Source organism: Vulpes lagopus, chromosome 8 (genome assembly GCF_018345385.1).
Source record: "Vulpes lagopus strain Blue_001 chromosome 8, ASM1834538v1, whole genome shotgun sequence".
Taxonomy (NCBI): Eukaryota; Metazoa; Chordata; class Mammalia; order Carnivora; family Canidae; genus Vulpes; species Vulpes lagopus.
Genome location: NC_054831.1, coordinates 39,130,103 through 39,155,639, shown reverse-complemented (window position 1 = coordinate 39,155,639; position 25,537 = coordinate 39,130,103). Strand labels below are relative to the sequence as shown.

Genomic DNA, 25,537 nt, shown 5'->3' with positions numbered 1-25,537 from the left:
GAATCGCAGTGCTTTAAAGCCATACCTTTTCCATATATTATGAAACGGTCTTAAAGTTTTGAGTTGTTTTGGAATGTTTTCCACTAATTGTATTTTCCCTGGGTATCATAAGAATTACAGAGAAGTAAAAAAATGGTCTTTTACCATCCGTTATTGGAACTAACCTTTGTTGATTAATTTACAAATAGCAGGATGTACAGGGAAGATAATTACTTGGTAGCTCATCTCATTTTTCTTGTTTCTTCATTTGAACAGGTGATATATTGCTGAATATCAATGGCATTGATTTGACCAATTTAAGTCACAGTGAGGCTGTTGCTATGCTGAAAGCCAGTGCTGCATCCCCTGCTGTTGTCCTGAAAGCACTTGAGGTCCAGATTGTCGAAGAGGCAACCCAGGCCACGGAAGAGCAGCTGAGCACCTTCAGTGAGAATGAGTATGATGCCAGTTGGTCCCCATCATGGGTCATGTGGCTTGGGCTTCCAAGGTACTGACAGCTTTTTGGTTGTTTTATGGTGAAACAATCATAGTGACAACCTTTCTCAGTGTATAACACCATAAATTCACTCATCCAGTGGGCGGAAAGGTCTTAGATAAAAGTAGACAACAGCATATCAAGTTACAAAAGAAAATGGTATTTTTTTCTTAGGTTATTGTATTTTAAAAGGTAAATATAAGGAGCTCCTGAGTCATTCAGTCAGTTAAGCATCCAACTCTTGATCTCAGCTCAGGTCTTGATATCAGGGTCATGAGTTTTTAAAATAAATGTTTTTTTAATTTTTTAAACATTTTTAAAAATAAGTGAAATAAATAAAATATAAATTTAATAATAAGAACTAGGCTAAAAAGACTTATTGTATCTGTTTGTAAAAACGAATAAAGCCATTCTGTCCATTCCTCTTAAAATTCTCCCAAGTGGACCAGCCAGGAGATTTGGATGTTCAGTCTCTTGCTTTAGAAAAGCTGTTATTTACCACTGTGCATTCTGATACATGCTTAGACTTTGTGTGGATTTTTCACCAGAAATGCCAGGTCAATGTGTCAGGCCTTTCCCTATTCCAGAAGTTTTTCCAAAACCTCTTTCTTAATCCTTTTAACTCTCCCTTAAAAGGCAGAATTAAAATCCAGTTTTTTATTGCACAGGAGAGTCTTTAAGCCAAATCATTAGTGTTCAAGAGTAGGTGCTCCTCACAACCTTGGTGAAGAGCTTGCTGCTTCATGATTGACACCATCCAAGATGTTCTGCAGTTGGTCATTGTCTGGTCATGACAGTGTTTGAAACCTCCTGATGATGGCTGTAAAATTCGGTATTGAGATAGGAAGAATGTGTATTACTGTCTTTGTTTCCAGATCACTTTAGATTCTTAATGTGTAGAGGAATGCTAAAACTGAGCTATGATGTAACATTTTGACTCCGAGGCAAATATGAAAATGACTGATTTTTTAAAATAAAAATAAGCAATAAGAATGCCAGTTTCTGAGCCATCTAGCTTCATTTGGATGTAATTTGTAATAACTAGCTTTTGTATAATGCTATATGATTGATTTTACTTTTTTGTTGTTTAAAGGTTTTATTTGTTTATTTGACAGAGCACAAGCAGGGGGAGCAGCAGAGGGAGAGGAAGAAGCAGGCTCCCTATTGAGCAAGGAGCCTGACGTGGGGCTCAATCCCAGGACCCCAGGATCATGACCTAAGCTAAAGGCAGATGCTTAACCAATTGAGCTACCCAGGTGCCCCTATATGATTTACTTTTAAAAAGTTACTTTCAGGGTCACCTGGTGGCTCAGTGGTTGAGCGTCTGCCTTTGGCTCAAGTCGTGATCCCTGAGATCCTGGGATCAAGTTCCGCATCAGACTCCCCATGGGGAGCTGCTTCTCCCTCTGTCTATGTCTCTGCCTCTCTCTCTCTGTATCTCTCATGAATAAATAAATAAAATCTTTTTTAAAAAAATACTTTCACACACAAAAAAATACTTTCACATAAAGAATAGCAGAAAAAGCAAGGATGAGTGAAATTCATTTGTCAATAATCTAACACAGACTTGTCCTCAGGATTGAAAAAAAGCTAAAAAGGCCTGAAACTGTAATACAATTCACATCTCAGGGACATGTAGGGGTAGATTCAAATGGTTGCTATTAAACCACAGACATGCTACCTAATTGTGAAGTGTCAGCCATCAGAGGGAACCTCATTTATCTTGTTAAATACTCAGCCCAATGCATTGACCTGTCATGTGAAACCTATAATGTCAGAAAGGCCCCTTCACACATCAGTGGGTAATATATATATATGGCTATATATATGGCTCCCCTGCCATATAGTGGCCGAGTGGGTCCATACCCACTGGTGGACAGGCAGACACTGGTGCTGTGCTGGAGAGACACTTGTGCTGTGCTCATGCTCCTTTTAGTTTTCATTATCTGTTGTTCAGGCTAGTTTGTGGGTCAGTACTTTACCTCTTGTGTTTAGACCATTTTCAGGTGTACCAGGAAGACTAATGAATATTTCAGATGAAAAATATATATAGGATAATAAAATCTATTTGGGGGTCTACCTGTTTCAAAAGAGTGTCTGTCAATAAAAGGTCTCTGTTCTGTGGAATCTTGGGGGTCTCTGTTGTGTGCAAACCTGTATTCACAACCATGTGTCAGAGGGCCACTACTCTGTGGGTATAGGTGGCTTCTTTAAGCAGGTTTCATCTCACATAGGGCAGCAGCTCTGCTCTTTCTGAAAAGAAAGGTTCTTCCTCCACAGTTTGCTAGGGGTATACCAGACAGCAGCATACCAGATGAAACAGGTATTTGTTTTGTTTTGTATTGTGTTGTTTTGATTGTTTTTTGAGAAATGCAGATTAATGAAAATAACGTTTATAAAATACCAGGCTAATGTATTGGACCCTGCTCTATGCCAGAAGCCTTTTTAAAAGCCCTTTCATACTGGTGAGCTAAAAAACTGGGCCAGATTAAAAGTTCTAGCATTTCATATATTGCCTACAGAATTGGCTTTATTAAAAAAATATTTTTAATAGATTAAAAACAAGAAACCTTGCCTTAGATGACTTTATATTCAATTTCATCTAAAAATGAAAGATACTTAATTCTCATAAAAAGATACTTTTTCTATATCATTTAGATGGGGCTTTTTTCTATTTTTATTTTTTAAATTTTTATTCATAGAGCACGGATGTTTCACATCCTCCAAACTGACAGTGGTATTTTAACTGAAGCATCTCAGTGTCCCTGGTAAATAAATAAATAAATAAAAGGGGGGGGGGAGATGATTTTCATTAGTGTTTTCTAGATTGAGTTCCCGATTTTCTTCATCAGTCTCCCTTAAAATGAGTGCAGTTTTTAAAGATTTTATTTATTTATTCATGAAAGACACACAGAGGGAGGCAGAACAACAACTAATAACAATAGAACAACTCATATAGATTAAAAAGAGAGTTTTCTACCTTTCTTTGGAAGCTTCACAATGCTCACATCTTTCATTTGACTGCTAAGATCAGTGGTACTAGATCCCTTCTGTACCATCTTTTTGTAGATACAAACTCTGTACATACAGATGGATATCCGAATTCAGGATGTCTTTGACAGTGCAGAGAGCAAATATAAGCACAGAACCATTTTATATGCATTTCTGTGGTATAAACTTATAAGCAGGTGTAGTTAGCGCTGTGTGTACACACATATCTTCACACGGGAAAAGAAGATTGAAAAATGTTGAAGAAATTCCAGTCTACGTAGGACTGTGTCTGTGCTAGACGATGGGTTGTCAGGGTAATGTGTTCAGAAGGAAATAAAGTAGCCTGTTCTCGTTTCCCCACAGTGATCAATATAATGTGGTATGGAGTTAGAACAAAGGTGAACACCGATAAAAGCCTCCCCGTTAACTTTTCTCAATCTTTGTGTTTGTTACAGTGCCCTTCATAGCTGCCATGATATAGTTTTACGAAGAAGCTACTTGGGAAGTTGGGGCTTTAGTATTGTTGGTGGATATGAAGAGAACCACACCAATCAGCCCTTCTTCATTAAAACTATCGTCTTGGGGACTCCTGCTTATTATGATGGAAGATTAAAGTGAGTCTTGTGATATCAGATAATATGATTCATGTTGATTGTGATGAACACGATCGTGACCTGGGGTCAGCTCCAGACCCAGCCTGTTGTCCGTTCTTGTAAATAAAGTTTTACTGGGACATGGCTGTTAATACATCCTCCTTGGCTGCCTGTGAGCCACAGTGGCGGTGCTAAGTCATTGTGACAGAGGGCATGTGGTTCACAAAGACTGAAATGTTTGTTTACTAACTGGCCTTTTACAGAAACAATTTGCCATCCCAGATCTAGACTGAAGCATCACTTTTACCATCTTGCCACTGATAGGTCTGCTTTGTTAATCTAATGACAGGGACCAAACCTGAGTCATCTGATTAGACACACTGTGATACATGACAGCTAGCTCTGCACAGTCTCACCTCCCTTGGTCCAGTCCTGTCATTAGATGACTCTGCTTTATTTTTCCTCCACAGCACTTATGTCTACTTAGCATTATATTTATGCAAGTTCCATTGGGGGGGGGGGGTGTTGCATTTATTATTATGTTCCTGACCGCTGTAACAGTATATAGTAAGGTCTCAATAAATAGTTGATGAATGAACATGTGATAGCTGCCAGAAACCATGCTAAGTGCTGGGGATTATATTATTGAATCTTCTTAACATCCCTTTGAGGTAAGTGATGTTGCTATTCCTGTTTGATAAACAAGATAACTAAGTCTCAGAAAGATTAAGAAACTTGCCCACAGCCAAATAGCTGGATATGGTTGATTGGGTTCACACCCCGGACTATCTCTACAGAGCTGGGATTGCTAATTCCTCTGCGGGGCAGGAAGTCCTCAGCCAACTTCGTGCAGCCTTGTTCCTTTATCAAAGCTCAGGCACTGGGAGAAGAACGAGATGTTAGATCAAGAGATTCTACAGACTGAGAGGATATGGATTTATGTAGATTCTTAGTGTTTAGTTTTTAAGGGAAGAGCCAATTCTTAAAAAGTAAATGTTGACACACTAGACAGAGTGCTGCACAGATGGAGAATGTATACTGTTCACAAAGAGAAAGTACCATCCAGATCGTCTTGTAAAAAGTGGATCAGGGTCAGTAAGCTCCTGATGAGTCTTATGTTGACCGAGGTGGGTGAAAAAAAATCAGTATTTAAGGCAGAAAGAGTAGGGGGAAAATGAGTTAACCATTCTCTTAGCTAAGTTACTCAACCAGTGTGGGTCTCAGTTAGTTTATAATTTGCATTCCACCTACTTCCAAAAGAATTGAAGGAACTAACAGCAAAATAACATATTAGTATTACAAACTAAAGAGCAAAAATCATAAAGAAGAGAAAGGCCTTCAGATGTATCATCCGTTTGTGATAATCCTGTCAGAAGACAAGCATCAGTAGCTGAAAGAAGAGGAGGTATGGGTCTTATTCTCAATGTAATTAAACCCTCAAATGTATGAGCTCTAAGAATGAACAGAGAAAGAATAGTCAAAATAATAAGCAACCCCCCTCCAAATGCATTATTTAGTATTCCTTCAAGAGACAGCACATTTATTCTCCTAATTATATTTTGCTTATGCTTACATGAAAATTGCTCTGCTTGCCCTCGAAATCACCCAGCAGTTAGAGGAGAGGTCGGCCCATGGGTAACCTTGATTGGCAAGGGAAGGCCAATAGAAGCTTAAAAATTGCCCCAGATGTTTCACAAAGTAGAAAATAGATCCTCACCGTTGACAGCTAATGGTTAAGTGAAACTGTGAATTTCATGCTAAACCAATGTTAGGATAATGTTTTCTAATCCCATGAAAATAGTTAACAGCCCATTTCTTTTGTCTGTCTTTGTCCAGATGTGGGGATATGATCGTAGCCGTCAACGGCCTGTCAACTGTGGGCATGAGCCATTCTGCACTCGTTCCCATGTTGAAGGAGCAAAGGAACAAAGTCACTCTGACAGTTATCTGCTGGCCTGGAAGCCTGGTGTAGGTTTTGAAATTGGTTTCTAGTCAAACATCTTCCCTTTTTAGACTTTGGAAAGAAATCTCTTTCCTTGTGTTGTGTTTCTGGTTAGGAGTGCCAGACTCAGCTGGTGTTTGCAGGGCCCAGAACCACTCAGATTGTCCTTTTGTTGTTGTTAAAATGGCTTTCTTCGAGTTAGCCACATTTCTTTTAGCTTGGAAACAGTCTTTCATTAACCCTTGTAAGTTCTTATTTTCAAAATCCAGACTCCCCGTTTTCAGAATGTGACCTAAAATAATGAAATAATGAAGATCGTGCAAACTGTGACCTGGCCAGCTGGATGACAGGACCTCAGGCAGTTCTTTATTTCCCCTCACCAAGTCCTAGAATGAGTTCCATGCCCCAGCACTGGTGTCTGTGAAGCCAGTAGCGGTAGCTTCCTCTGCCCCTGCCTCAACCAAGGCCACAAATGGATATGTTTTAAATTTAGCTGGTAGCCCTTCCCCATTTTTTTCCTGTCGGTGCCAACATTTCAAAACTTCATACTGTTTGTAAAAAGTGATTTTTCTGGAGTTAATTTTATTTCTCCTTTATTCTCTTAGTACTTGTAGGTGATGAAGACAGAAGTCTGACACTACTAAAGAGCTTTTGAAAATAATATATCATTAATTAGAATACTAGATAATAAAAAATCACGTTTTCCAGTGACAAAGGTGTTTGGGAGGTGATTACAGTTTAGTGCTGGAGATGGTAAAAGCCACACTTACTTGCACAAGTCCAAAAGCATTTAAAGATTCATTTCCAAAGGAATGATTTGTTATGCAGGGAAATTTTGAAGCAGTTTTTGCTAAAATTCATTTTCTAGAGTTTGTATTGTACTTATCAGCAGTCTTGGCTAGACATGCTTTTTGTGATTTATGCAGTTAAACTAAAGATAAAACTGTGTTGCTATTCAGTACACATTCATATATGTCGCAGCTCAGTGTAGGAGAAGGTATACCTTTTTTATTTCATTCCAAGAAAAGCCTTGAATGTTCTAGAAATCCTAAATTTTTTCCCCATTATTTCTTGTGAACTTAATTATTTTAAGAAAAAGACTGAAAAGTCCTGGATTTTTATCTAAAATACTAGGTTTTAGATATTAATATCTTTCAGTCAGTTCTTGGTCACTAGGCTACTTCTTATTTTTCTGTTTTTGAAAAGTACCACCAACCCCTTTTGTTAGCCCTTCATTCCACTTGGTTGTCCCTTGGAAGAACACATAAAGAAGTAAGATCAAAATATCTTTACCTTATTAATATTATCCATACTTGAAAAAAGTTTCACTTAGAAATCTAGTTCAGAATCTGAGCTCATTTACAACTGACCTCTGTAATAAATGGTATTGATTATCAGAGAATGTATTTCGAAAATATGACAGTATATTATGAAGCATGACCACTTGATTTTCAAACTAGCAATTGCATTGCTAGGGTTTATCGTGTCTATAGCATGTCACTGATTATTCCTGTTAGTTTTTTAGTAATTTTTTTAAGCCTATCTCTTTTGAATAAATAAGAAGCGGCAACAATAATTGCTACTGATTTGTTCAACCCCTTAGCTACACTGTATGATCAACATATAATGAAGATACAGTGGAATGCCCCATACAGTATATTACTGTTATGTGATGATTGGCTTTTGAAGCAATTTGGTATTGAAATGCTTTGATATTCTAATTGACATGGAACAAGTTTTTTTTTTTTTTTTTTCCCTGCTCCCCAAATAGAATTTTCTATCCTACTTTGCTATTTTTTTAAACATTTTGTAAGAATGTGTCATTTCTTGGGGAGTGGCCATCCATCAACAAATATCCTAATGGCTACTTAGTTATATATAAAATACTTACATTGAACCTCGGGGTATAACGAGTATTTTGAAAGAAGACACTTTTTTCGACATTATTTTTATCATGGAAATCTCAGACTCAGCCTAAGCTAATTTGGTTTTATTACAAAACATGGTAGCTTTTGGTCAGAACGATATTTGGTGATGGAAACTTGTTCATAATTTATTATTACTGTTGAAATATTTGAATTTTCTCATCTTAAGCATAAATAGTTCAAATATTTTGATTTGTTCTGTGCCTTTGGTTTAAATTATTTCAGGATTTTCAAATGTGTTTAAATAATGGTGTGATAATCAGGATGGAAATAAAAGTCATCCTTTCCATACTAGTGACATTGTCTCTTTTCTTGAGTAGCAGAAGTTGACTCAGTATACGATCTCTGTTTGTTCACGACCCCTCTGTCCTCATTTCAGTGGTCCAAGCTTTGGACCTCAGAATCCTAAGTCCATCTTCTGATCCTTCCTCTTATGTGCATAACACGTGTGATTGTTGGAAGTTTTGCCCATGCACTACCTCTGGACCTGTATTGTCCAACATGTGTGGCCACTGAATACCAGAAATACTACCAGGCTACATGTTGAAGTGATAATACCTTGGATATATAGGCTGATATAAAATATGGTGCTTTTTTTTAATTTTTATTTTTGGTGGATTTCCCGTTAGTCTTTTTCTACGCATTTTATTTTTCCAGTTCTATGGAGAAATAATTGACACACATCACTGTGTAAAATCTGAGGCATAGAGTATGGTGGACTGAATTACCCACATTGTGAAATGGTCACCACAAGAGGTTCAGCTAACATCCACCTTCTCATATAGACACAGTAAAAAGGAAAAAAAAAAAAGGGGGGGATCTATTTTAGGATCTACTTTCTTGACAACTTCCCTGTATATCACACAGCAGTGTTCCCCATAGTCTGCATGGTGTACATTACATCCCCAGTACTTATTTATGTCATAAGTGGAAGTTTATACATTTTGACCACCTTCCTCCAAATCCCCCTCCCCAACCCTAAAATACATTACTAAAATTAATTTCACCAGTTTTTCACCATTTTAAAGATGTGGTTACCAGGAAATCCAAAATTACATGATGTGGCTTACCTTGTATTCCTATCAAACCTCATGCCGGATGCCTCACCTCTTCACTGGCACAGCATTTACCAAACAGGCAGTCCTGACCTTGTGCTTCCCTGTCTTTCTCAGAGCTTTGAGCATTCTCTGCATTAAATAAAACAAAATTTTAATTGAAGAAAATTCTTCCCAATTTCCTAGCAAATTCAGTTCTGACCAAGGCCTGTGTGGCCTGACCCCCCAAGCAGGTCTTCTGGATGGCTCTGCAGTACCATTTGCCCTCTGTGGCTCCCAACAGTTTGCCCACATCCTCAGGTCCTGCTTCCATCACCCACCTCGCTTCCCCCCCACTCCTTGCCTCATTTAGAACCCATCACGCCTGTGCCTACTGGGGCTGACCTGGCTCAAATGGCATTACCTCTTTTGGGCAAATTTTTACCAACCTCCTGGGGCAAGCACTTTTTTTTCTCTTTTGAAAGATTTTATTGTTATACTTGTAGGGTCATGGATGCGTACTAGGACGAAAAACTTGCCAGATTGGTGCTTGATTACCACTGTAGCAGTTTTTTAAATTGGACATAAAATATCAGAGATTCTATACCTTCTGAAGAGCCCAGGGTATTCTAGAGGGAGAATGTAGGCCGAGTGTCCTTTCTCTGTCCCAAATCCCTTCCAGGATACCATATTACATCTAATTATGCCCCCTCAGACTCCCCTTGACTGTGCCATTTTCTCAGACTTACTTGCTTATGAGGATCTTGACAATATTGAGCACTGGTGTAGGATGCCCTCTCTTGGAATTTGTCTGCTTTTTTCCCTCATGATTAGACTGGGGTTGTGGGTTTGCAGGTGAAATGCCATTGTCTTCATGTTTTAGTGAGGCTGCATTCTCTCAGCATGACCTATAACTTGGTGTTGACCTTGTTCACCTGGCCTGAGTGTTAGGTTTCTCCACAGTAAAGTTGCTTGCTCTTCCCTTTATACTGTAGTCTTTGGACTAGAAGTCACTATGCACAGCCAACACAGGTGTGGGGAATTCTACGCTCCATTTATTTTTGAGCCTGTCAGCGCTATGAGGGGGTCTCTGGTGCTGCTCAAGGAGGCCTTGTGGGTGGAAAGAAGGGAATCCAGAGATTTTAGAGGGTTAGTTTTCTCGAGATACTGTGCAATATGAGCAAGTTTTCAAGTAGTGTAGTGGACTACTCACACTCCAAATTAGTTACTGTACTTTCTCACAAGAAGACCATGCAGTCTGCAGATTCTATTGCTGTAACTTCCAAACTTGGTTTCCATTCTTTTGCATATTGAAGTGGGCTGTTTTTATGATTCCTCAAATGTTTGAAACCTTGTATAAGTGGATGGTTTAAATTTAAAGTTAGCGAACCTGAATTTCAGCTTCTAAGGGTACTTCACCTGTTCCTCATCCCTACAGGACCCATGGGACTTTGTCCAGCAAAGTCCCATTAATCCAGACTTAACTTCTTTGGAATTTGAAAGCTTAAATGGAGTTGCAGTTACTTTGGCACTTTATATAAGAAATAAATCAACATTTAAAAGGTGAGAGTGGGTATCTAAGCTTCATGCTGAACTATTACAGGTTCCAAGTTGCCTTAAGCACTTGAATACCCAGGCACATTTCAGTGATTGATAGGTCTTTATCCTTTGTGATCATTTAAACAAGAATCCACCTAGCACCTACTGTATGCATGACTCTCAGGCTCTGGATCACCTCTGAGAACACCTAATTTCATCTTTCATAATTCACACCTTCTTCCATTTGTCCATATTCGGTGATAAAACAGTGTAGGTTACATGGCAGAGTGAACTTGCTGCCCAGTCACAGGCGAGGGAGCTGTAAAGCGAGCTCCTTTTCTGAAGTCTCTCTTCTTTGCCTGCTGAAGGCAAGGTTTCAACTCCTCAGGGTCCTTATTAGAAAGCTCTTGCCATTTTACAGTGTAAATCTACTCCATTGAACTGTGCTAGCTATTAATTTCTATGGCAACACAAAAGCTCTTTAGTAAAGGTGAACATGTAAGCGCAGTGCCTACCAGCTATAAAGCACCAATGGTAAGAGGTGCTGAAATTTAATCACACAAAGGAGTAGAAGACCTAACACCTCCCCGCGCACAGCAGAAGGCAGGCCTCCAGCCAGGAGAAGGGTGACTGCATGCCCAGTGCGCCAAGATTTCCATTTGAGCTCTAGTGACTCACCTGCACATCATGCTTTGAAGTTGGGCTGTTTTGCAAACTTCTACCAGTACCCCGCCTTTGTTCCTCAAAAGTTTTCAGTTTTAAGGGTGAATCCAACAACAACCCTTCCTTGAAATGCCCAAAAACTGGCCACTGGTTGAAGACCGGTCATGTTAGAAATATCTATTGTAGAAACATCTACATCTGATGTAGAGAAGTAACACGGTTGTCCAGTGTTGAGGTTTTGAGGGTGGAGGCAACTGTTAAAAATAAAGGACGTCTTTACTGTGCCAAGATTTTATTAGGGAGTCTCCTCTCATCCACAACTCTGCAAGAATGTCTAAGGTCATGGGATGTGTTCAGTCACATACCCATGACTGCAACCCTCCCACCACCAGACATCCTGGGGAAGTGACACCCCAGAACAATTGGGTCGATTTGCCTCCTCCCTTCTGTGGCCATATCCTTTCTCCATGGTGTGAGCCTCTGGGTCTTGCCTGCCCTCTTGACGGCATGGGCTGTCCTCCTGATCCTGGGGTCCCAGCCTGTGCTGATGGAGGTGGTTACTCTGCAGAGAAGTGGGTGCTCACAGCAGCAAAGCTACCCCTGTGGAGAATCACTGAATATTTATATGGAAAATGAGTTCTCATCCCCTCTTACCTTTAAGTCATTCCAAAGGATCCGATGTCCTTGTGTCATGTAAGTCCCCATACTTTAGATAGTTCTTTTTCCCAATGACCCCAATCATAGAACTTCGATGGGAAGTCCTTATCTGTGTTTTTCTGATATAAGAATCACTTCTATAACATGGTCTTCTAGCCCCTGCTTGAATATTTCCATGACAGGGACCTCACTACTCCATCTGTAATTGTAAATGATTGCTCTCAGTAATAGAGCCTTTCTCCCTGGCTGGAATGTAGACACTTGGGAAAGGAAGATATCTTTTTCATTTGTTATCTTAAATGTCTAAATAAATGTCAGGTGTGCACAATACACAAAATACTGATACTTTTTCTCCCTTTTGCTCAGCAAAGGTTTCCTTAGCACCTGCTTACATGCCAGGCACTGTGCTAGGTGTTCAAAATCCACCAGTTACCAAGACAAAGTTGTCAGCTGTTAGCTTACAGTTGAAAGAGGTAAAGCATAAACGCTAAAATGAAATCATATGCTTTTAGGAGGTGATAAATGCAAGGAAGGAAAAAAAGCCAGGTGAACAGAGGACATGTGGTAGAAACGAGCTGTGTGAGAGAGGCAATCAGGGAAAGCCTCTAAGGAGGCGTCAGGCGGAATACGGGCTCACTGCTGCCATTGGACTGCGCACCATCAGTTGTTTAGAGACCTCCGGATCACGTGGTGGCGATCACTCCTCTTTTCCTGCCCCTGCTCTGCAACAAAAGCACTGATGTGTGCTGAGGTGCACATGATACTAATTTAGGGGGAGGCCAGCTGGGCGACACAGTGCATGGAGCCAAACAGGCTGAGAGGTCTGTGCTTGCACTTACCAGCCTGAGAGACCTGGAGCAAGTCCTTTAATCTCAGCTCCTCCATGTTCTCATCTAGCAAATGAGAAGTTATGTGCTTACTCCGCTAGGTGGGTGCAAGTTTCAGAGATCGTGCATATAAAGTGGCTGACGCGTTGCACTAAACAGGCTGTAGTCAATGTGTAGACAGAGACACTGGCTACACATCTCTAGGAGTCACTGAGAAGCACTAGAAGGGAGTTACCTGCTTTCCGAGTTTCCTCTGAACCCCAACTTTTGTTTGCCCTCAGTATTGTGCGTGTTTTGTGCACTCGGCAGGTTCTGTCATGCACCCTGATTACTCAAGTGACTCACTCTCCCAGACGTGGCCGGGCTGCTGCTCGTGCCGTGCCGCCCTCCAGGAGGGCCTGCCGGCCCTGCGGATCCTTCCTGGCCCAGCCCCAAGGCCGTTGGCTGCACAGCGTCCAGCCTGCTCCTCCAAATTCTCACTCCCGCTGCGCCCCGGGACCCCTCTGCCCCGTGCCCCTCCGCTGTGCTTGTCCCTCTGACGCTGCCCCCACCCCCCACTGCAGCCCCCCTCAGCAGCTGCAGGCGCCTCGGGTGGGCTCTTTGGCCACTTGCACACCTAACAGCACCTGGCACTGGGCGTCAGGCGATGCTCAGCAGTGTCAGAGCTGCAGAGAAGCCCAGGCACAGAATGGAGACACATCTCTGGATTGCGCCACTGATGACTTTCAAGAGAACAGATTCCGCAGCGGGTGGGGCTGGGGAAGACCACAGGCCAAGGGGTAAGGCGGATGGATGCGGGGCAACTGGGGAGTTTTAGCAACAAGTCTGGCAAAATGTAAATGTACAAGTCTTCGTGGATGAAATAACACGGTGTCTGGGCCTGGCTTGCAAGCACTCCAGCAAACAGAGAAGGAAAAATGGGAGTAAGGGAAAGGGAAAGAAGGGGGCAAGGGACTCTTTGACTTTTCCATAATAGAAACGGCATTGTAGCAAAAAAACAACAACAAAAGCGCTTGGCAGTGAACAAAAAGCCCGTCGTTAGCCAGACCTCTGTAGTTTGAAATCAGCAAAATGAGTCAGTATGGGAAACACAAGATTGTGATTTATTTCTTTTGGCTTACCTATTCTTTTGTAATGCCGATTCCCCTATGCATGTTCAAGGAGTGCAAGTGACACAAGAACACCACGCATCTGTCTAACTACATCCTAACATCAATGCTTTACTTGCACATGTTTTGCATTCATTACAGATGTTTCATTTCATTCTCATAATAACTTAATGAGACATGTTTGGTGGAGATCATACCCATTTGATAAAAGAAGAAAGCTGGGGTTAGGAATTTACTTATTTGCACGTAACTAACAAGTGGACAAATAGACCCCAGAAGCCAGAACTTGCATCCAAGTGTCCCTGTTGGCTGCCTATGACCGGACTGTACCCCAGGATAGTCCATTTGTGCCCTGATCACACGGCATGTCCCAAAAATAGGGGATAGAGCTGCTTTCCCCCTCTTTTCACATCTGCCCTCCCCAAGAGGAGTGCTCTGCCACAGTCAGCATCCATTCAACAAACAGCGAAAATGAGTAGGACAGCTCTGTCCCTTGGGAGGTTTACAGGGATGAGTCAGATGAAAACGGTGAATAATGTCACTGTCCTCTGCCAGAACTTTAGAGAGACCAGGAATTAACTTGGAGGAGCTTTGCAAGGTTGCACACTGTGTTCAGTCTATGTTCTGATTTACTTCTCTCATCCTTGACTTTGAAAAAGACTGACATTCTTGGTTCTTAATGCTAGACCAGCTGACTTCAGCCCATGCTCCTGATCTGAGCTCTGTACTTTCACATTTCCATTTTAATTTCTAAACAGGCAACTTCGTCGGAGGCACCCTCTCAATTCCTTCTCTTGGCTCTCACAGTACCTATCTTGGCAGAAAATCTCAAGTATACTTCAGAATCCAGAGATGGTAGCTTGACAATTTGATGTTGAAATTCAGTAAGAAATTTGGAAACCTCCATAAATACAGCATCTCAACCCAAAAAAATTCCTTTGGTTTCTGTGGTTGAGTGAAATTACAGTAACTAACATTTATTGAAAGTCGACTCTATGCCAAGCATCATTCACACACATTTATGCACTCACTCCTCACAGGCTTTCAAAGTAAACACTGCAGTTATTCCAACTGCACAGCCAGGGGAAGTTGAGGCACGGAGAGTTGGGCTCCCAGGGCAGAGCGTTGGTGGAGTGATGAGCTCACAGTGCTGTGTTCTGTCCCATGATGATACGAAGGCCACGCCAGATCCCACACCAGGCCAGGGGACACCTCCTTGGATTTTGTGTGTGAGCACTGACTGGGGATCAGAAATCTACATTCTGACCCTGTCTTTGCTTTTGCCTTCTTGTCTGACATCTATCTGCCTCCCTATTTGTCACATTTCCCTTGTTGCCACCTGACATCTGACGTGGCCGGGCAGCAAGGGGAAGACTGAACTGGTGGCCGGTGAGCCAGACCCTGAGTTGAATCAGCCCATCCCTGGATGGTTCCTGCCCCTGGAAAGAACGTATGATCTGTCCCAGCTACTTGACAATGCAAACTATACTTGCACTATTATTTCCATGTAATTGAATAGATGGGATTTCCAATTATCCAGAAGTAAATGTGAACAAGGGCTTCTTAGAAACATCACATATTGTTGACAAAGATGCCTGTTCTCCAAAGCTGTGACTGGCCTGGCCACCCTCCTCCAGGTCAGGTTGCACCAGGCACTGGACCCACAGGTCTCTAGGAAGCTAGGCTTTCTCCGTCAAGGTTCTGGGCTTTTCCTCCAAAAGCAGGAAGACCCTCCTTAGCCCTCGTAGCATGGAGGCTCCAGGTGGCAGTGTCAGAGCCTGTCTTGGTCACTGCCACACTCGCAAGGCCTTGCACAGAGTGGCTTGTGGGTACACAAGAGGACTGACACTGCTCAGGGTAAAAGTCCCAAGATCGTGAGAGGAACCCCAGCCTGCTGGCCCTGAGCCTGTCCTGTCTGCCTCTGTTTTGTGCCCATCCCTCATTTCCTTCACTTTGGTCCTCGCTTTCTTTGCTCTGTTTCTTTTTTGCTTCCCCGGCCTGAAAACGACACCGCATCTAAGCACGCCTGCTTTGGATCTCGGATCTCTTTCCCACAGCTCGCTCCTGTGGCATTTTGGCCAGGCTTTCAAGGTGTCTGTGGCTGGATTTCAAGGGTCTGACGGTGTACTTCCCCCGCACAGGAAGCCCCTGGTTCCTTAATTTCCATGCTTCTCTCTTCTCTTCCCTATCTGATCCCACCAGCCCCCCCGCCCTAGCCCTGGGGGCCTGCTCACTTTACCCCCCATGCTCCTCTTACACCACCTCCAGTGCCCAGGGAAGGCCCACATTATGCTCCGCCTGAGCTTTGGTTCTTTTCTTCTATTCTCTTTTATTTATTTGTTTTATAAGATTCTATTTTTTGATTCACGAGAGACACATAGAAAGAGGCAGAGACATAGGCAAAGGGAGAAAGAGGCTCCCTGTGGGGACCTGATGCGGGACTTGATCCCAGGACCGCTGGATCACGCCCAGAGCTGAAGGCAGAGGCTCAACACTGAGCCACCCAGGCGTCCCTATTTTATTTTTTAATCGTTTTTTTTTTTTTTTCAAATCAAGTGTTTTATTTCAAAAAGCTTCATAGTAAGTCAAAAGCGAAAAGGAATGTGTGAAACAACAGAAACATTAGCGGTACCAGCAACAACTATATAGCCCGTCCTGTGCAGGTACTTTAAGAGAACTTGAAGGCAAAGATATATCATGAACAATACACTTAAAAAAAATTAAAACATTAACTTTACATTATTATAGCTCACTCTTGAAGTTCCTGGAAAATGGAGAAGATTCCCAAGACTTATTTTCTTTCTCAAAAGAATCATCTTCTTGGAAAGCAAACTTCTTCTTACGTGCATGGGATATTAAAGACACTGGATCCCAATGTAAATCTTGTCTTTTCCTTTTATGAATGGGTCTACCTCCAGGGTGACAGTTCAATAGCGTGAAGCTTAACCTTATTCATGTCCTTTAGAACATCCAACATGTTTGGAACATCTTTTTTTTTCCTGGTTTTTTAAACGACTGTAATTGGTCTTACTGTTGTCACCTGGGTGCTGTTTTTTCATTTCATTGGCTGAATTATCTGAGTCACGTGTATTTTTCAATCCTGGCTGTGTGAGAGAAGAATACAGAGGCTGTGGAGAAAAAAGCTGAGGGGGCAGTGGAGGAGGAGGCAGAGGAGGAGGGAAAAGCATTGAACTTGAAAATGGATCCAGTTGAGCACCCAGTTCAGCAGTCTCTGGTGATGACTGTTGTCCCAAACTGCTAGGCTCGTCATTCAAGTCAAAGAAGTTCTCATGTACACTGGTTTTGGGTCCCTGCCTCCCCACAGATTGCAGCAATCTGGGTGCAGAGTAAAGTGAGCTCCTCTTCCAGGGCGGCTATCTTTTTAAAGGCAGCTTCTCGGGCAGCCCCGGTGGCTCAGCGGTTTAGCGCCGCCTTCAGCCCAGGGCATGATCCTGGAGACCTGGGATCAAGTCCCACGTCAGGCTTCCTGCAGGGAGCCTGCTTCTCACTCTGCCTGTGTCTCTGCCTCTCTCTGTCTCTGTGTCCCAAATAAATAAAATCTTTAAAAAAATAAAAAATAAAGGCAGCTTCTCCTACAGGCCCATCATTTTTCATTCATTTATTCTTTCTTAGAGAAGGTGACAGTGAATTCCAGACTGGTTGCAAAGAATGGAAAAATTCAGTTTTCTCTTCTTCATGTTTCCATATATATTTCTCAAAATTAGGCCTGGAACAAGGTTCTAGAGGAAGAATTTTCCCGATGATACGAACAATACTTCAAGCTGATCCATAGTCTTTATTTTCTCTAATCTGCAAAATCTGGTCTATCGAAACATCAAAATATTCCAGCATTTCTCTTAACATATTCAATATGAGCGACCTTCTCACTTGTGGAAGCCTTACCTGGGCACGAGTTCTCTGAGCAATCTAAGGATGGGTGCCAGGGCTTTGCTGTTTCTCAGTCCTCCAAGGTACCTGCCCCAGGGAAGGTACAGACCAGTGCAGAGGCTCTGCAGGTGATGCGCCAACTGAGAGCAGGGCTTGTGGTCCAGGTCCCCATCTGCAGCCAAGGCCTCCCTCCCTTTCCCACAACTCCTCCCGTGGGCCTCCTTGGCTTTCTATGATGTGCTGAATGGAGGGACGGTAACCACAGACTCATCCCCCTTTGCCATGTGTCCCACTCACCTTCCTGTCTCTTCCCGGATCATCTCTGTGTCCAGGACGGCCTTCTCCATTCAAACACTTCCAAGGTCCTCCCCAGCTGAGAGCGCTCCTCATTGACTCCAGGCAGCATCTGCCTTCGGCCCAGGACATGATCCTGGAATCCTGGGATTGAGTCCCATGTCGGGCTCTCTGCATGGAGCCTGCTGCTCCCTCTGCCTGTGTCTCTGCCTCTCTCTCTCTGTGTCTCTCATGAATAAATAAATAAAATCTTAAAAAAAAAAAAAAAAAAAGAACACAAAGAGTGAAGGAGACAACCAGGGGCAGGAGTGTCCCACATGGCACTTCTCCGGGAAGGCTGTGCCCTGGGAAGTGGCAGGCCTGCCCAGAGGCGAGATCAGATGAGACAACCATGCTTGCTCATCAAAGCAGTTTTCTTCAGACTTTTAAGATTGCATACCCCCTCAGGAAGGAATCAGGATCACTCACCCCTTCAATATACATACATTAATCTATCAATTATATATATATATATATATATATATGACATATATATATATATATGACTTGGCTAGTATAGAGACTCATTAGACACAAAATGTGAAAATAGAAGAAAAAGATGAAATAACACTTTTTTAATATATATTTTTTAATTTTTATTTATTTATGATAGTCACAGAGAGAGAGAGAGAGGCAGAGACATAGGCAGATGGAGAAGCAGGCTCCATGCACCGGGAGCCCGACGTGGGATTCGATCCCGGGTCTCCAGGATCACGTCCTGGGCCAAAGGCAGGCGCTAAACCGTTGCGCCACCTAGGGATCCCTGAAATAACACGTATATGGTTTTAGTTTATGAAAAATATTTTAAAAATCTTTTCCCTCGCTAAATTATTTATTTTTTAATTTAATTTAATCTTTTTTAATACTCTCTATACCCAGTGTGGGGCTTGAACTCACAACTCCAAGATCAAAAGTCACATGCTCTACCAACTGACCCGAAGTATTTTTTTAAAGATTTTATTTATTTATTCATGAGAGAAACACACAGAGAAAGAGAGAGAGAGAGAGGCACAGACATAGGTGGAGGGAGAAGTAGGCTCCATTCCGTGCAGTGAGTCTGATGTGGGACTCGATCTGGGGTCTCTAGGACCACACCTGTGGGCTGAAGGCGGCGCTAAACTGCTGAGCCACCCAGACTGCCCTGAGCCAAAGTATTTATTATTAAGTTTTAGTGAAAACAATCTGCTTGGATATACATCATTCTTTTTTTAAAAAACTTCATTTAGTATTTGAGGATACAGTATCAGAAGAACTGGATGATACAGTATCTAGAAAAATTGGTTCTAGAATTTAATTTGCGTTGGTACTTGGCTGTCACACATCTCTGAGACCGGTTTATCTCCATACTCACTTCTGTGTCCATCCACCAATTATACAGTTTGTTGCTTCAATTTAGCTACAAATTTCCATTTTCTCTGATGTCAGTCTATTTTGCATGCTAATTAAAAGCTCTTGCAATTTTACATTTTGAACAAATGGTTTCAAAACACTATAAGGTAGATTTTTGTGTAATTAGAAAATTCTGTTTCAACCTGAAGTGTGCACATGAGAGTTATTACAGGTTGCAACTACAAATCTAACCTTTCGACAATAAAAATGCCATAATAGTAAGACATTTCCAAATATCTCATTTTCAAAACACTATTCCAATAGCATACGTTTCCTCTAGAGGAAAATTATCTTTAAAAAGAATTATGTTTCCACTTATTGTTACAGCATCTTTTTCTTGAAATGACAGATTTATTGGCTTTTCTAAAATAAACACTGGTGGCCTGAGACTGCCAGATGGGATGCTTTCTTTGCTGGGTGGTTGATGAGGGCTCTTCCCAGGAGAAGCAGCAGTCTCAGCTGACCCTTGGTGTCTACGTGTGATTTCAAGAGTTATATTGTTAGTCTCAGTTTCTTTGCAGTGGTCTTTCTAAAGCCACCTGTCAGTTTTTTTCCAGGCTCAGTATACTTAACATTAAATTATAAAACCCTTAAATCCTCTTAACCAGACACACACAAACTGCAACAAGTCACAACATAATGAAAATGAATGCAGATGTGTGGGTTCCTCCTGACACCCTTCTTTGAGAATCACCTCTTTTTTTAAAAAATACAATTTTTAAATTCGAGTGTAGTTGACACACAATGTTACGTTGGTTTCAGGCACACAACATAGTGATTCAACAACTCCATATGTTATGCTATGCTCCCCACAAGGATAGCTGCCATCTCTCACCATACAATGCAATTACAATACCAGTGACTATGTTCCCTATGCTAGGCCTTTTATCCTTATGACTATTCATTTCACAACTAGAAGCCAGGACCTCCCATTTCCCTTCATCCATTTTGCCCAATCTCTTCACCCCCTTCCCCTTTGGCAACCATCATTTTGTTCTCTGTGCTTGTAGGTCTGATTCTGCTTTTTGTTTATTTGGGTTTTTTAAGATTCCATATATGAGTGAAATCATACGGTACTTATTTTTCTGTCTGGCTTATTTTTATTTTCTTACTTAAGTTCAATTAACTAACACATAATATATTATTAGTTTTCGAGGCAGAGGCCAGTGATTCATCAGTCTTATATAACACCCAGTGCTTATTCCATCACGTGCCCTCCTTAATGCCCATCACCCAGTTACCCCGTACCCCCCCACCTCTCTCCCCTCCAGTGACCCTCAATTTGTTTCCTATGATTAAGAGTCTCTTATGGTTTGTTTCTCTCTCTGATTTCATCTTGTTTTATTTTTTCCTCCATTCCCCCATGATCCTCTGTTTTGTTTCTTATATTCCACATGAGTGAGATCATATGATAATTCTTTCTCTGATTATTTCACTTAGCGTAATACCCTCTAGTTCCATCCATGTCATTACAAATGGTAAGATTTCTTTTTTTGATGGCTGAGTAATATTCCAATGTATATATCTATACCACATCTTCTTTATCCATTCATCTGTTAATGGACATCTGGCTCCTTCCATAGTATGGCTGTTGTGGACATTGCTGCTATAAACATTGATGTATGGTGCCCCTTCGGATCACTACATTTGTAGCTTTGAGGTAAAATACCCAGTAGTGCAATTGCTGCGTCGTAGGGCAGCTCTATTCTCAACTTTTTGAGAAACCTCCATACTGCTTTCCAGAGTGGCTGCATTAGCTTGCATTCCCATCAACAGTGGAAGAAGGTGCCCCTTTCTCTGCAGAGGGTCACTTCTTGTGAATGACTTTTCTCATCTCCCACATGACATGTGACTTTAATATGCAGAGTGGATGACGGTGTCAGCACCTATCTGTATTTTAAGTATTTGTTAGTTTTTTTTTTTTTTTTTTTTTAGTTTTTAGGAAAAAGTGAATGAAAATCCAATTTTTCCCCACCATTCAGAGACTGACATGGATGGTCCCCTAGGGACTGTGGGGGAAGCAAGGAGCACCGGAGGAGCATGTGGGTTTGCCTCACTAGCTCCCAGCATTACAGTGGTTAAACTGTCCCCTCTTACCCACCCAGCTGTGATGACAACAAAGGCTCAGAGTTGGCATCCTCCATCAGACATCTGACCCTGTCGCTCTCTATAACCACTTCTGGCTTCTCCTGGCCAACTGAATAAAACCCAGACTCCCTAGTCTGCCTTAAGGCTTACAGGACCCACCGACCACAGCCCCAACCTGCCTCTGAGACCTCACCCACCACCCCCCACCCCCGCCCAACAGGACTTTTCCTCGGTCTTTCATTTGCCCCTGTTATGCCCTGCACCCCTGCACCCTGGGCCTCTTCTCCGCCAAAGCTGGTTCAAGCGCTCACTGCCTCCTGGGACTCCCCGCGCCCCTCGTCCCTGTCCCTGCTTCGTAGCACATTCATCATCGCTCCAGCAGGGTGTCGGCCGGCGCCGCCCTGAAACAGGCTCAGGCGCCTCCCTCCTCTCTGCAGCCCCCTTACTGAGCAGCATGGTCTTCCGTGTTGAATGAAAGCGACATCTGTCCTTCACCTGATCTCCCACAGCCTCCAGCCACCTGTCTGGTGGCGATGTTGTTTAAGTTGCCTTCCGCGGGGGGGGGGGGGGGGGTGCTGGGGGGGCGAGGCGGCTCTCGATGGCCTCGGTCCCGGTCACTCCCCTTCCCTCTGTTACTGTCCTTCTCCTTGGGGGGGAGGGGGCGGAGCTCCATCCTCCTGGGATTGCGACCCACGGGATGACAGCCTTGATCGAGTGCTTGTGACTCCTGGGTAGTCTGGAAGAAGGTAGCAAGTGGAGGAACCGGTTAGTTTTGTTCTGCAAACTGGAGCCGCCGGGCTCCAGAACCCCGGGTGCGGGTGCTGGGGGCTCAGTGCATTGGGGATGCGCTCCGGGGAGACGGTGAACTGTGTCGCCTTCTCACGCCCTCTGGTGGCTGGAGGGACCGCCCACCCTCCCTCGCTCCCCTGGGTGTGCAGCCCCCGGCCTGGTGCAGGTTCTCTGAAGCTCTGAACACCTCGCATGTAGAAGGGGAGCCGGCACACCCCCACCCATGTGGCATGAAGAGCTTGCGGAGCTTGAATAAACTGGAAAACCGAGGTGTGCAAACATTCCCCGTGGGCATTCCTCCATCAGGAGCAACTTAGACGGCCATCCCGCTCGTTCACTGCGTTTGAGTTTAGCATCCATGCTCTTTGAATGTCAATGTTATTGAGGTTTTCATAATTATGTACCTTCAAAAGATGTTCAATGTAATTCTGATCATACTCTTCTAAAAATGCCTCAGATTAAAAGCTTTTGCTGGCTCTTTAGACCGTGGGCCTGCAATTATAGAAAATGAACTGCATTTTAGCTTTCCATTGAAATTAATAACAACGGTTCCCCAGTTGACTCTGTGAATAGTTAATGGAACAAACAGGATACTTCAGTACAATATGGGTTGGAAAGCCATTTGAGCGAGATTCTGGGTTTCAAATGGGAAAATAATTCATACAATGCAAACCTTTCTCATATGCACTATGTGCGGTAGGTGTTTCTCTGAAATAAAAACCGAACCATTTAGCAAATGATTAACCGTACCTCAGTCTGCAGGTTACTCTGGTGAAAACAGAATTCAGGTAAATCATCTGGCACATGGCCTTGAGCCCCACAAGAGATCTCACAGGACATGGAGGTGGACATACTCATTTGATACAGAAGGAACACGTTCAGCCAGGTTGCATCCCCTCTGGGGACACCCAGATAGGAAACCAGAGGGAGAAGAGTGGAGCCCAGACTACTGACCCAGAGCAAAGCAAACCCTGCAAAGTGAGTATTATCATTCCCATTTTATAGACGTAGTATTATTAAGTAAAGAAACTTGCCCAGTGTAACTCCTCCAGCCAGGTAGCCTCTCCCTGCTGGGGACACCTGGAGGGAGATACAGGCTCAGGATAGGGGTGTCTCCAACATTTCCCCATCAGTTGGCATTTCCCACCCCTCCTCCTACTTCCGATCCGGTCCTGTAGTTGGGAAGGGACTTTAGGGACACTTTGGCTCAGGGCATTTAGACTCCTTCCCCACCAAGTCCAAATTGCTTGCTTCTGGCGGGGAAGGGAGGGGAGTGGGTACAAATTTCATCTTCATTAGGTGTAGACACTGGGAGAAATTTCAAAATTAGGTTAGTCAGGGCACAGTTGGTTAAACGAAAACTAAAAGGCATAAAGATGAAAAGAGTTTAAGTCATATTAAGAAAGATACATAAGAGGAGAAGACTCTTCTCAGCCTCTCCTCACTCAGAAATCCCACACTGGAAGGCACAACTGTGTCTCCTTGTGACATTGCATATGCATCTCGTCACACTCACATCTTACTTCATTCACCCATGAAACACTAGGAAGACAGTGTGTGGCATAGAAACATTGCACCTAGAACCCTAGTAGAAGATTCTGGAAAAATTAATGAGAGGTGGTGATGGACATCCCACAGGCTTGACCGTAGTGAGCATTAGGCTGGGTGCAAACACTTTCGTAAGAACCCTCTGGATCTGTCTGAACTGGGGATACAATGGCATGCACACACAATCTCCATGGCAAAAGTGATTTTTAAAAAAACAAAAGATTTCTGAGATGTGGAATCAATGTTATTACACTCAGAGCTCTTAAGATGTGGTTGAAAAGAGACATTAACTAATTTTCAATGCTTCAGAGTCAACTAAGAAGAGACTGTAACATCAGGTGTTGGATCTCTGTCTTTGGGGTCACCCTGTGTGACTTATCACCTCAGGATGCCACAGAGATACATGGGAGAGCTCATAGGTTAGATGACTGAGTATCAGGACAAGAAAAAAAAACCCCAATAAGCTGATAGGGAAAGGACAAGCTTTTAAAAGGTAAAGTGCCTCATTTCAGTTCAAATAATTAACTGTGCAAAGACAAGATGGGGGTAAAGTTGGAAATTCTAGACAGCCACAAATCCCATATGAATTAGCACGTCACTTGTGGCTGTGCAGTTTTCAGCTATTTTAACCCAGTCAGAGCAGAGACTCCATAAAGGGAGGGAGTAGCCCCCATCCTTTGTTCCAGGCACATGGTGTCTAGGTTTTGTGGGATCCTGACTGTGTCCAGAAGGGAGCTCTGAAAGCCTGGTCATCTGAGGTATGTTTGAAGAAATAGTAGATGTCTACCCTGGGATCACCAAGAGCAGCCACGTGCTGTCTTCATAAATTTGCAAGGCTGCAGTCTGGAAGAGAGCAAATTCCACCCCTCTCCCCAGGGCTGAGCTGGTTGGTCCACAGGGAGGCGGATTGGGACTGAGGGTGTGGGAAATTCCTTACAATTCCAGGCATTTCAGCTTGTAGCCAGATCTCTGGGAGATTTTGTGTGGAGACCAAGTGGATGTAGGGAGGGGTCCTGCCCTGGGGCAGAAGCTGGACCAGGTGGCCTCTGAGGATGCTTCCAACTCTGAGATCTCTGGTGCCACTGAGATGGAGGGGGAGTTGTCAGGAACCCAGCCACATCCTCCATGCTCCTTTGGGTAGCATCTGGGGCTTGCAGAAGGGTTTCTGGTGGGGAATATTTGAGGAAAAAATGTTGGAGTGCTGTTAGTGCTTGAGGTCATATCAACAAGGGTAAAGTCTTCTCCTCCCACCTCCCTTTCTTTCTAGAAGGAGGGTAGCACTGACAGAGAAAAGCATGTATAGAACCGAGTTAGGTCGGGATCCCTGGGTGGGCACAGCGGTTTGGCGCCTGCCTTTGGCCCAGGGCGCGATCCTGGAGACCCGGGATCGAATCCCACGTCGGGCTCCCGGTGCATGGAGCCTGTTTCTCCCTCTGCCTGTGTCTCTGCCTCTCTCTCTCTGTCTCTGTGACTATCATAAATAAAAATTAAAAAAAAAAAAAAAGAACCGAGTTAGGTGTTATAGGGCCCTTCTGACAGTCAGCTCCAAGCACTATTACTGGGGATGGTTTGGGGACAAGAGAATAGCTCTATTCTACAGAGCAATTTATTGTACTGACAGTCTCTACCATGGGGTCCCTCGCACTTTCTGGGCTGGAGTTGCCTTTATTAGTGGAACTTGGCTCATAGAAAGGGTGTCTTGGGCCGAGAATTCTGCTCCCCAACGAGGGATGGTGGGCAGGATAGG

The 25,537-nt window shown here is 43.1% G+C and overlaps 1 protein-coding gene and 1 pseudogene across 5 annotated transcripts in view; one reads left to right on the top strand and one right to left on the bottom strand.

The window, feature by feature from the left end:
- Positions 1–8,220, top strand: part of LNX2 (ligand of numb-protein X 2) — a 79,251-nt gene extending 71,031 nt beyond the window's left edge. For all 5 annotated transcript variants that reach the window (XM_041768332.1, XM_041768333.1, XM_041768329.1 and 2 more), the window contains 3 exons: positions 256–487; positions 3,922–4,080; positions 5,896–8,220. In XM_041768332.1, coding sequence (XP_041624266.1) covers positions 256–487; positions 3,922–4,080; positions 5,896–6,031 — 527 coding nt within the window. In that variant the 3' untranslated portion in view covers positions 6,032–8,220. The remainder of the gene's footprint in view (positions 1–255; positions 488–3,921; positions 4,081–5,895) is intronic.
- Positions 8,221–16,497: 8,277 nt separating this feature from the next.
- Positions 16,498–18,033, bottom strand: LOC121497697 (annotated as a pseudogene).
- Positions 18,034–25,537: the final 7,504 nt, after the last annotated feature.